The sequence below is a fragment of the Larimichthys crocea genome, chromosome I, assembly GCF_000972845.2.
Source record: "Larimichthys crocea isolate SSNF chromosome I, L_crocea_2.0, whole genome shotgun sequence".
NCBI classification, from domain to species: domain Eukaryota; kingdom Metazoa; phylum Chordata; class Actinopteri; family Sciaenidae; genus Larimichthys; species Larimichthys crocea.
In genome coordinates, this window is record NC_040011.1 from 41,684,787 (window position 1) to 41,697,670 (window position 12,884).

At 42.6% G+C, this 12,884-nt stretch overlaps 1 protein-coding gene across 2 annotated transcripts in view; it reads left to right on the forward strand.

Annotated features, from left to right (window-relative positions):
* The first annotated feature begins 2,732 nt into the window (after nucleotides 1-2,732).
* The window catches only part of gpc3 (glypican 3), a 99,700-nt gene continuing 89,548 nt past the window's right edge, over nucleotides 2,733-12,884 (forward strand). Inside the window, exons 1-2 of one of the 2 annotated variants that reach the window (XM_027286208.1) lie at nucleotides 2,733-4,532; nucleotides 12,344-12,505. In XM_027286208.1, coding sequence (XP_027142009.1) covers nucleotides 4,376-4,532; nucleotides 12,344-12,505 — 319 coding nt within the window. In that variant the 5' untranslated portion in view covers nucleotides 2,733-4,375. Of the gene's footprint in view, nucleotides 4,533-5,015; nucleotides 5,212-12,343; nucleotides 12,506-12,884 lie in introns of those variants that run through there. The other variant, XM_027286213.1, reaches the window with a different exon arrangement.

Below are 12,884 nucleotides of genomic sequence, written 5' to 3' on the forward strand. Positions count from 1 at the left end.
ACACCATTTAAGAATTACAATGTCTCCCTCTAACTTATATTCCTTTACAATTATCGATGGTATTTCTATTTATAAGCAACTTCTAAGCGAGATTAAAAGGTCGTGTGATGAAACAATACACTGAAAATGTAGTTTTATCACCAGAACATCACTCTGGACAAAGTCAGCCGCCGCTTACATCGTGTCAAACTCATTTATCCAGTGGTGTGAATGACAAGTGCTAAGAATAACCCCTCCTCCCAGTAGTAACCAAGTGTGGAGCCCAGTTCAAAACACTGGGACACATTCCATCCTACCAGGAGGTAACCAGCGTGAGGCCTGCTCAATAGGATGGCAGCCTTTTGTCTGTGTGTGGAGATCAATTATAATTCATACGGGCCAAAAACTAAAAGAAAAACACAATTATGGCTCCACCAGAGCTTTTTTAAATGTTTTAAAATATGAAACCAAATTCATAAAAAATGATGAACTCCAGTTTTTCTGCAAAGAAACTCAAAATTTTACCAACCCTAATTAATCCTCTTCCTCCATCACTGTCAGGCTCCTTCAGATCAAACATCCTGGCTGAAAGAATTATTTAAAACAGGCAGCTGCAACTTTATTTCCCTTAACAATCGCAGCCTATAGAGGCAGAGGGGGGGAAAAGCAGCATGGGAAAGTAGGTTAAAGTTCAATCAGGGAAGAAGGCAAGTCAGGCAACGCTGCAGCCTGTTCCCACACACATGAGGAAGTGCCAAGCACGCTGTGGAAAGCCTGTGCGTCTCTCACCAAGTGTTGTTGGTTTTTTTTTTGGATCTCAGCTCAACTGAGCTGGTGCAAAAAAACAAAAAACACTTTAATGGGTGGTATTTGTGTGCACATGGCGCGGGATGAGTCTGTCTTTGCAGATAGAGCTGAAGACCATGTGGGGGCAGGGTTTACAGGGGGTTAAAGGTCACAAGCTTCCTGGGTTTCTTTGACCAGCAAAAGCGCTGAATGGATGGAGCGAGATGCGTTAATACTAGTAACCCGCAGTCCAATCTGATCTGCGCGTAATGTGTTTGCGGGGTAAAAGTTTTCGGATTGGGAGAGGCGAGGGGGGATGCAGCACCAGAAGAAAATCTACATTTGATACCCAAAACACGAGGACATGTTTGTGTGAGTATTTATTTTTAAAAGACGACATCCGCAAAGATTGCATCGCCTGGCGCTCTTCTTTCTCCCCCAACCCCCACAAAGAGAAAAACAACAGAAAAAGATGCTCTCACAATTTCATGCATGACAGAACTTTTTGTTTGAGCAAAATGGTGGCAAAGAGGGGCTGCAGAGGGGACAACATCTGCGGGCTGAGGTATGGAGCGATGTGGGACTCTTCTGCATGGTGGGAGGAAATTCATTGAAACGGATAAGACCTCCAAACCAAAGGTAGGCTGTGTGCACCCTCTCCTCTTTATCTCATTACAGGCCACTTTACAGCTTAGGTAGTGGTTGTTTAAAAAAATAATAATAATCTGCACAATGTTTTGGTTTAGTTATCTGGACGCATGTTCAACACGCACCAAATCTTTAGGAATATTCTTGTAAAGATAACTGGGATAGTCAAATTAAATGTATTTATGTGCCTGTGGATGAGCTCCAACAGTTTGATATGTTTCCTCCAAAGTTGTTTCTTTGTTAGGTGTCTTCTTGGCACGTTGGGTTAATCCAGGATCTATTTTAATAATCCGCCAAAACGGTCACAAATTCACCCACCCCGCTGCAGACCCACTGCTGCTGCTGCTGCATGTTTGTATCCGTTACGTAATTGAAATAAACGCGGCTGTGATTGAGTTTGAGATGCATTAATTAATTAATTGACACACGCGCTTTTTTTGTCACATCACAAGACATCACAAGTGTTGGCGCCACTTTATTAAAGCTGCACACAGACGCTCCGAGCGCGTCTATAAACCCACAAGTCAAGCCATGTAGTCTCCTGTTAAACATTAAAGTTTTATATAAAGAGAGAGAATATTTCGACTTTGGAAAGTTTTATTTCTGTTTTTGAAGATGGAGCCTCTTAAGTTTTTAACTCCACCTCGTGTGTGCTCTACAGGGGCAATTTTCTCCATCAGCTCAGTGTGTTTTCAGGTTATTTCAGAGGTTTTATTGTGCTTAACTACTCCGCACAATAACTTCCCTCTCTTGTTTTGATAAGTTGAATACATTTTGCTGATATTTTTACTTAACTATATGAATGCAGGTTTGAGTGTTACATCTTCCACCTCTGTCAGCTTAAAGTTGAACATATATCTCCGCTGCTGCACCTTGTTTGGACATGCATCCCTGCAAAAGTCAAATTTATAGAAGGCATAAACAAGATAAACATTTTAAAGTATGTTGAAGTGTCTCTGATTGTTGCTTTTCCAGGTTTTTCATGCTTGAATCTGTGTGATTTTTACCCGCAGCTTGGAAAGTAGTTAATAATTGTTGAGATTAAATATTTCTCTTTTGATTTTGTTCTCTTTCAGATGCTCTCGACTGGAAGTGTTTCGCCCCAGAGGAGTTGCAAGTAATCCATCAGTCACACTCCACCACCCTCCAAGCATCTCTTACCTTATGGTCTTCCAGCTAAGGTGCATCTAGTGTAGTTAGTGAAGTAGTTCAGTATCTACTGCCCTAGTTGCTCCTTCTGGCTGGAGGGCTTGTTCTCTTTCAGAGTCTGAAATTTTTTTTTTTCATTAAGCTTCCACTAGAAACTACTTCAACTCTGATTAAATGTCTTTTTTAGAAAATGACTATTGCTTAGTTATGTAAGTTGCCGTAGATTTATTTAACTTTATTGTGGGAGGTGAATTCATTGCTGTCAGTGTGCTTGTGCACAGATCTTTCTTTCCAGACATCTTTAGTGACTCATGACTTACTGACTCTCGAGCTGAACATGTTGTCGACTTTGCAGTTCCAAAGTGCTCACAGTGCAGGTAGTACACACTGATCTACTGCAGTTTGTGCACTTCAGGTGCTGCTAGTCACCTTTCCTCATTCATCAGCCTGTTTACACACACACACACACACACACAAAGGTGAAAGAACTCTTGTGGGTTTACAGCGAGTTTTGTTGGTTTGCTCTCAGCTTCTGCCAGTCTCTGCTGTGCAAATCCATGCAAAGCTCTCTGTTTCTCAGACACACAGCCAAACGGAGGAGATATGAGTTTTTGTGTTGTGTTGCTCCAAGCTTTGAACCCCCGAAGCACTAAAAAAAACAAAAACAATCTGACTCACTGCAGGCACAAGAGAGCAGGAGATGTTAAAGCATCTCAACATCAAGTTTCTTTGACGTCGCTGTTTTTGTCTTGCTGTTTTCAGGTGGATGACTTCACAATTTCAGTACTTGACAAAATGAAAAAGAAATTGCACAGTATCCATCTGCAATCCGCCAGATGTTGTGAGCAGCTACGCACTCCGATAGACCTGCTTTTGTCTGATTTTTAAATGAACTTTTCTTCAGCCTGCAGATGAGTTACAAATGTTGGTTTGTCTGGTGCCTGCAGCATGAACACTAGGTGGCACCATTTCAGCTTTATTGGCACCTTGGCGCTGAGTGGAAGTAAATTAACTGACCACTCATGAAGGGAAGAAGATGGAGAATGATCAAATAAAATGCCACTGTGTTATTTAATTAGATTTATATAGTTATTAAGATGAGAGGAGGCTGTTAATGATCACTTTTGTTGGGGTTGTACTTATTTCTGGATGTTCCACCTGCTCTCTTTACTCTCCATGTGTTTGAATAATAAAAGCTCATAATCAGATCACATCCGATGCCAGTGTGTCATTTTTACTGTAATATATGCGCACTCTATTGTGTGAATAATAAACTATACAAGTACTGCTGCCCTAATTGCATCCTAACATACAGCAACATTCATCTAACAGACAGCCCGCATGCACCGCATTAATCCCCCTCCTTATATCTCCACTGCTGCAGCCGCACAGAGCCAATGTATCAGCTCACATCACTACTATATAACACGAGAGGGGAGATCTCTGTACGCGCAGGTCCATGCAGTGGCGCGTGCACTTTTCAGAGAGGGAGGTGAGCGCGCGCGCGTCTATCCGGGGCTCGTTCATCTGTGCAGCGAGCTGGGAGTCAGATGCACGTGAAGAGGGGCTCATAAGTTATCAGCACTGGAGTAGCTTCACCAAGAGGCACCAATCGAGCTGCTTTCCGTGCGGGCGGAGTGCTGAGGCTGAAGCGGGATACAGGAGAAGCCGGATGATGCTGATGCCCGGAGCCACAGCTTCACCTCATCAGCGCTAACACGGGATCCTCCTGTAACTTTGAATGTGTTTTTATTATTATTTATCTCAGCTGCTGTTATTCTGTCCGGTTTGGTGAAGTGCTCTCCCGCCCGCAATGCTCGGTCCATCAGTCCACGGTGCGCTCTTTCTGTGCGCCTTCCTCCAGCTGTTCTCTCTGCTCGGCGGACAGGTGCCAAACTGCCAGGAGGTGCGCACAGTGTTTCACTCTCTGCATCCGGGCTCCAAGTGGGTCCCCGAAAACCCAGTGTCAGGTAACTGTCATCAACTTTAAAGCTTGTAGTAGATGTGGCTCCACGTTTTACGCACGGTGGCTGCATCCTTGGACTTAAATTTCTGCTATTAAAACACTCCGATTCAGCTCCACTGCTCATTTTCAGAGGGTATAATCATTACAGCAGTACTCTAACGCCGCCGAGCCTTTTTTTTAACTCACCGTTTCAGGGCTACTGGCTTCTCCAGTAGGCTATGCGCAGTGAGAGCCAGCCCACACACACTCTCTATCCATCCCTGTGGCTGAACATTTTCTATCCTGCCCTTGATTTAAAAAAAAACGCAGGTTGCATTACATAAACCACTAATTAACTGTTAAACAACAAGCTTACATGATCGATTTGCTTCAGTATTGATCCAAACATGGAGCCAAGTAACCTTTCCTGAATAACTTTGATTGGAAGCCGGTGTGTGTGTGTGTGCATCTTCTTGCACGTGTTTGAATCCTCTGCTAAGTTTGGGATGATGATGGGCTGCAACACTCTTTCCCTTTCAGGCTCGTTCCCTCGTTGTCACAGGATATAGATTAATGGTGTGTTATAAACTGTGACCACCCTGCATGCATATTTGTAAACCATCCAAACAGGGTAATTATCATTCCCTAGAGCTCAAATGTCACTCACACTGCCTTGGATGAGGAAGGAACACCTCTTGAGAGAAGTGAGTTGACTTATGAGGGAAAACACTGAAGCTGTTGGTGAAGTAATTGAAATCTCTGCAGGGAGAGACGTACAACCATCCTATTTTGCAGAACACAGCATGTTGGTGGAGCCTGTTGCATGCATTCTGATTCAGTATGTAAATGGAGATGGCTCTCATGTGGCTGAAACACAGCCAGCTGCAAATGTTAATTGGGTGTTTTAGTGTCATGTCAGCACAGGGAAGTGCTCCAGGTTAACTGTTTTATTCCCCCCCTACTCTCTCTCTATTCTCACACTCCTGACTCCCACCTGCCTCAAAGAGCTTTACCGAATAATACTAAGTGTTCTGCGAACATGAGAGAGTGTCACGAATCACAAAACGCTTCAAATCAAACAGCCTGCGATGCACTTTGAAGCATATTTTGTCACGCTCCCTCTATCCAGTTTTAGTCTCCCGTCTGTGAGTGCACGCAGCTCCAACATTTTCTCATCCATCGTTAATCACACGCCCTTCACCTAGGCCATCAAACATTTTATCTGCCGGCCCAAAAGGTGAATTACCGTAGCAGGCCAAGAGAAATATTTAGCTTCCTCCAAAATGTGAGGCAGAGCAGCCCAGCCTCTCGTGCCTGTGCACCTCTTCAGACACGCTTGCACACCAGGAAGCTCGAAACAATTACTTACACTGAAAATCAATTCACCAGTCAGCCAAAGAACAATTCATCCTGGCCTGTTAAGAGGTAGTTTGGCTTACACATTCCCACGATACCCGTGGCTACTTTGTTGTAGCTTAATTTGCTGGTTTTATTAAGTGATGGTTGTACAGTAAGTAAGCGATGATAGAGCAGCGTGTTCAGACTTGTACAGTAAATGCTGGATTTCCATATTAATGTAGAGCAGTGATTGAAAACCCTTTCAGCCCAAATGTTTTATTTCTGCTGCTGTTTCCTAATTTCACGACTAGATTATGAGCATGATTTGAAACGAGGACGTGTTAAATCTGCATTACCTCCACATGGGTGAAAGTGATGAATTTTCATCTGTAATTGGTGTCAACAAAACCCAAATGATTTCTGTTTTTTAAAATTGTTTCATCTCTCCTAAACATTTTGGCACAAGATATGAATATATACTATATTCATTCATGTATAACATCCAAATTAAATATCCTTTTTATATGGTGTAATCAAATGTTTCAGGATAATTTCCTCATCTTTTTAAATTAGATATGTTTGAGACAAAAGGGAAAGGTTACCACTTTAATGCATTTATACAAACTGGATTTTGCCATCAGAAGGAAACAAAATAAGAGCACAGTCAGACTGACATCATTTATATAACTGAGTTAAATATGATTGATACAGGGTGGCATGTTGGTGCAGAGGTTTGCACAGCAAGAAGGTTCTTGGTTCAAACCCCAGCTGGGATCTTTCTGTGTGTAGTTTGCATGTTTCCCCCATGTCTGTGTCGGGCTCCAAAGTCCAAAGACCTGCATTAAAAGGGTTAATTGGTAACTCTAAATTTCACGTACTTGTGAATGGTTGTTTGTCTCTATGTGCCCTGTGATGAACTGCAGAAACTAGTCCATGGCGTACCCCGCCTCTCGCCCAAAGTCCAGGGATAGGCTCCAGCCCTCTTTGACCCTGATAAGCATAAGCGGTTGCGGGAAATGGATGGATGGCTGACTGATACTGATACAGAACTATATCAGTAACAGAGATTAAACCTTGGACGAGAAATGCTTCTCTGACTTTCCCCAACATGTTTTAAATATTTTCGATTCAGCGTTTTTAAACGACACATGAAGGACCCCAACTATGAGACAAGGGATGTCATTTCAGGACGCGCAGCCTAAACAAAGTGAGAGGGCAAATAGATTACAACAACATTTAACATTAATTAATTCTGTACTGATTCAGATTTATAAAGTGACTGATTCATTTCAGATAATTTAGACCTGCAGTGAGGACGTCACCTGGCCTTGGCTGTGCTGCAGGACGTCTTTCATGCACTATATTAGTGAAATCTCTTCATACAAGCAATTGCAATGATGAAGCATGATTTCAAAGAGGTTAACCTTGTAAAATGTTATTTATCTGAAGGGATAATGCAGAGACTATCAGCCTTTTTGACTTGTAGCACATATACTTGCATATTTATGGCGGTTGTAACTTATTTCCTCATATCATATGAATAATTTACAATAATTGTCAAGGAAATAAGATTTGAGAAAGTCTGACAAATTAATTTCATACAGCAAAACAATTCCGTTAATCATCTCACCTGTGTCGGGGTCCAGACTAACTGAATAACCCAATATTGATTTATTGTTTTTCAGTGTGTGTGTGTGCATCGTTGCATTACCAAACATTACATCATTAACAATGATCACATTCACACACAATAATATATTCTGTTTGTGTGGAATATTTCCACAGAGAAGTAGATACTGCAAAATGTGTCATTAGTCTAAAAAAAAAGAAGTCTATTCTTAAATAAATTAGAGTTTTCTTCACAGGAAAAATGTGCTTACCATTAAAGAAATGTGACACAAATTCAATTTCCAGGCGATATTCTCAGTATTCTTTGCTGTCCTTTATATGCAGCGTTGACACTGACATGTCTATCTTCATCCCAGGCAATATTTAAGCAATACATAAAAGTTTCAAAAGTAATATCCAGAATGAGACAGAGTTATGGCCCAAGGCTTGTACTTTAGGTAGGACTTTCATAATTCCCAGCTCTTCCACTTTTGTTTTAATGAGCTGATTTTTTTTTTTTTTTTTTTTTTCACATTTTACAAAAGCATGAAATATGCAGTCACTTCTCATATATTTATTACATTTTTTGGTCCTATGCCTCATACATAATATATCTTTCTCATTAATTTATTCCGAATAAGTTACTAAGTCACTTCAGTTACATTTCCTCTTATCGCACTGAACTTGCTTTTAGAAAATAAAATAAAACCGGCGAGTAAATGTGAAAACAGAGCGGCCTGACGTCACAGGAGCTCTTTGTCGAGGCATTCAGCAAATGAAAGATTGATGAAATTAAATGTCGAGAGTGGCTTGCTGTGATTTGACTGGGGAAGTATCGCTTTCTTTGTGCGTGACAGGGAGGCGAGAAGTAGCCCGTATTGATATTTTGTATTGTGTGGGAGAGGTAGCTGATTCAGAGAGATGTCCGCAGGACAGCAGAGCTGAATCCTAATAATGCTGCATGTGGTGCCAAGGGGGCCAAACACTCCAAAAGCTTAAGTTTTCCTTTCATAAGCAACGAGTGCAGATAAACAACATAACAATACGCCGCAGGAGTACCACTCGTGTCTTTGTTGTGGCTGTTGCTGTGGGTGGTTGTAGTGTCTGAAGGTGAAATGGAGGCTGGGTGTCAGTTCACTCCACTGTGTTGTCGTGTATGTGGAAGAGGCGCGTGAGCAAGCAAGCAAGCAAGCAAGCAGCGCCAAGCACTTACCCCAGGACATGAGTGTGAAAGCTGCTCCATCAGTGTCAGCGGCGGGTTGCGAGCGGAGGATGTGGTGGAGGATCCCTGACAGCAAGCGGCTGACCTGATTCATGAGAGGAGCATCAGATTCTCACTAAATGGAAGAGTAATCGTAGTTCGCTGGAGGCCGAGTTGACAGCTGACACTTATTTTAACAGAAACCACTGCAAAGGAAACAATCACAGTTGAGCAGGATGCCAAAAAAATAAAATAAAAAAATGTTTTAGATTCTCAGTAATTAGCTGCAGGGTCAGGTTGTCATGAAGAAACCTGCTGATTAAATGACACAAGACGTGACTAATAGGTGTCTCATACTGACCCGGAGTGCATCTTATTAAGTAACTGATTTGTCTTTTGTTTATTCAGTTTTTTGAAAAGCACATCAGTGTCTGCCACCTCATTGTTTCGTTAATACACACTTGAGAATCTGCCTTTTGCACATTCACGCTTCCAGCTTTTGAATTATTGCTTCATCAAACGACTTAAAGTAGAGCACTGAGCCGAGCACTAAAAATACTTAAAACGACTGTGATCCCCAGTAGCTAATGATATTATTGTTCCTTAGGTTGGTTGTAAATTGTGCTATCTTTATTTCATGTATTGTCTCTGCAAAGTGACACTGGCTTATTTTGCCCCGGAGAGGAAGAGAAAGAGTCCCACATGCTTCGACTTCAACGCCGCGAGTTGATGTATAATTTATGCTCATAATGAACAGCTTTTAACATATTCTATATCTTAATACAACTTGTTTTCCCCCCATGGTCTCCATCATTAAACTTGCATAGTGATAGCTTTCTAATTGGTGCCGGGGAAGCAGAAAAAAAAGGGACACATACTGCATTTCTGTCTGTCCTTGCTCCCTCTGCTTGAAGTCCCTGAGCTTGTTAAAGAAGTGAATGGAGGGACTCTCTCTGGTCTCATGTGTACACAGGGCTGCTGGAGCCCCTGCTGCTGCTGCTGCTGCTGCTGCCGCCGACTTTTCACCCGTGGCATTTCGACAGAAACTTTCTGTCACAAGAGGACCGGGCGAAGGACTGTCAAGGCACTGCTGTGACGAACTACTGAAGGGCGATCAATGTGTTTCTTAAAAAGCCGTTTCAGAGACCTTGAAGACGCCAGCTGTTCTGCATGTTGAATTGTCCGGCGTGCCATTTGAGAGTATTGATTGAAAGTATGTAATAATTGAAAGGCGTCACCTTGAACCGAAGGGGAAATTTACATCTAAATTGCTCCGAGCCTTGCACCTTGTCTCTCTTCATTTTCTTTGAGAGAATTGGCCATCAGAAGAAAAAAAATCCACTAATTAAGCAATAACAGACCCATAGAAAGTTGCTCTCATTGCCCAATAGCTATTAAAGTAGGTGAATTGAAACAAAACTATGCAGGGATGACAAGGAATGCAAAGAAAGGGAGGGAAGAGGAGAAAGAGAGCTGAGCCTGAAGCAAAGAGGAGAAGCAGGAAGCTTATTCCCAAGTGATCTGTCAGTCACAAAGAAGGCTTTATTTAGACGCCGTGATTTTATTATTTGTGAAACTCTACAGGGAATCATTTTCCCGCCCAATCCTTCATTTATTCCTCACCGCTGTGGAACTTCTGTAATGAAACACATTCATCATCTGCAAAACGACAAACGTGCAGATGAAACTGTCGGTTTTGCCGGAGATAATTGCTAAATCCCCGTCTTCTTTTTCTGCGCCGGCCCGCGCTCACCTCACCTATGGTGCTATTGACAGCTTAATAATTTTGCCACCTGCAGTCTGAAATTAACTTGATCTTATCTGTCAGGAGTCCTTTGTCGGTATTGATTTAAGATATTAAGCCTGTCAGTATGCATACAAAAGGTGCTGCGTGACAGTTTTATTGCCTGTTTCACTCATTACACCTTAAACCCTGATGGGAGTTAGGAGGGAGTTAGCCGAAGCTGTTCTCTGTTTGACTCCTCAGTACTTATTAATTATCAAGACTGTCACTCCGTTTGCATCTCCTGCTAGTTTAACTTCCCTCCATGACTGCTGTTTTCATTCTTACAGCCGGAGTTCTGTTTCTGAAGATCTGTTGTTTGAAGATCTCAAAGAGACAAAGCCTCAACAGAGATATTCACTTTTTATATTAAGATAAAGCCTGCGTCTCGACAAAAGCCTTTCCACTCTCTTTTGACACGCTTGTTATCAAGACTTCCCTGATATATATATATAAATATATGCATTCACAATCCAAGCCCTCCCTTCAAATTAATCTCCATGCTTCCGTCTCTTTATCCTCGGCACCCCGAGCAGCAGTAGCAGCAGCAGCTGAAGCTGGCAGACTCCCCTGACATTTGTTTACCTCACCATCAATCAGGCCCTTGTCACTGACGCCTCTCAGGCAGCAGATCCCGCAGACAACTCCACGACGCAGCTTGGCACGTTACGACTGCAGCCTCCACTGAAGCTTTCAGCAGCCACATGGGAGACACAGAGAGAGAGAGAGAGAGAGAGCACTGAGGAGAGGGAACTCCTCTTTGTATTTAAACATCACACGGTTGTGTCCTATTTATGTCTGTGTGATGTCTTGTGCGTGCATCGTTTTAGAGCAGTGATTTGGGAATACACAGGTTTATAGAAAGCGTGCGTATTCCACTGGATGTTTCTTTTCCAGCACACTGATTTATGATTAAATGTGTGTGCAGCTCCCTCTTCATTTAAAAAAAAACTCATCGGTTTGATGTACAGTATGATCTCTTTATTAAACTTAGACACCCTCACCGAGGCTTTGTGATAGCAGAGGGCATGTTCGGCGAATAAACCGAGAGAGAATGTCTCTTTGTCGGAGATGTCCTTCAGCGTGTCTTCGCACAAAGCTGCAGTTCGTACATCATCACGTTGCAGCGTCTGACGCGCCTTCGCTATCCTTGATCAGACTGAATAAGAAACTTGTAGTCTTTTTTTTTTTCCAAGCAGATTTAATTTATTCAGGCTCGTTTGTTCTTTGATCCAGGTCGTGTGCTGCCTCGTCGCCCCAATGACACATCCTTGTCACCTTCCTTTTTTTTAATTTGCTCTGAGAATCCAATTATTCCTCATCTGTGTAAACAACTTGTAGCACGAACGGTCAGGTGCAGAAATGTTGTTTCGTCACCTTCGATGTTACTCACGGGTGTTTTTCTTTTTTTAATGTGATGCACAGTGAAAGCATGATGAAACCTGGGTTTGTTTGTCTGCATGCTGCAAGTGCTCCTGGCTCTCATCTTTGCATCCAGAAAAATACTTTATTTTTTTTGATCCTGTGTGTGAAAAAAGTGTAGCCTGGAGTGATGGGAAAGTTTCTGACCAAACTGCTCTCTGAGAAAAACAACATCGCTTTGGTATATATTGCTTAAATGTGCATGAATATGACTCATTTTTAGCCACAGTTTATTTTCGACTTGAGCCCTGCTAAATAACACAGTGTCTACATAATGATCATGTGCTCATTAATGCTGCAGAATCTGCTGTAGATGGTGTTTCCTATGTTTAGCATGCAGGCGATGCAGCTGAATCTGTTCTTGTGTGTGTGTGTGAAGGAAGAGGCTTCTGTTCCCCGTTGAAAATTAAAACAAAAGTGGCTTTGCAGCTCCCTTCCTCTGCTCATCCAGACTTCTGTCCTGTCTCTGCTGATTTCCTGCCAGGTGCGGATCTGCAGGTTTGCCAAACCAAAGGCCCGACCTGCTGTTCCAAGAAGATGGAGGAGCGGTATCAGGTAGCCGCACGTAGCAACATGGAGTCTGGCCTGCAGGTTGTCAGCGCTCAGCTCAAACGTCTTATCATCCAGAATGCGGCGATATTTCAAGGTAAGGTTTGTTTAAATCTGTCTCAAGCAGACGAGAGAGAGAGAGAAAAACGCATCACACTTTTTAAAGTGATAATTGACGTCTTTGAAACGAGACAGTCGGTATCCACGTCCCTGTTCATGTCAGCGGCTCACTCCTCCAGACACTGAGTCACATATAAATAAAGAAAAAGCATAATGCACGCAGACAGGGATGAGACGCTCAGCTGCTGCTCAACTAAATGTTCAGAATGGCAGAGACGTGTGGTTAAAGTGACTTTGGATGTAGCGCGGTTGTCGGTGCCAGACATGTTGTTCCCGGAAAGTGACAGCCTCCTGAGAGTTTTGGCGCACTGCAGTCAGTAATGGTTGTTATTCACCGAGTGAAAAACGCCAGTCAG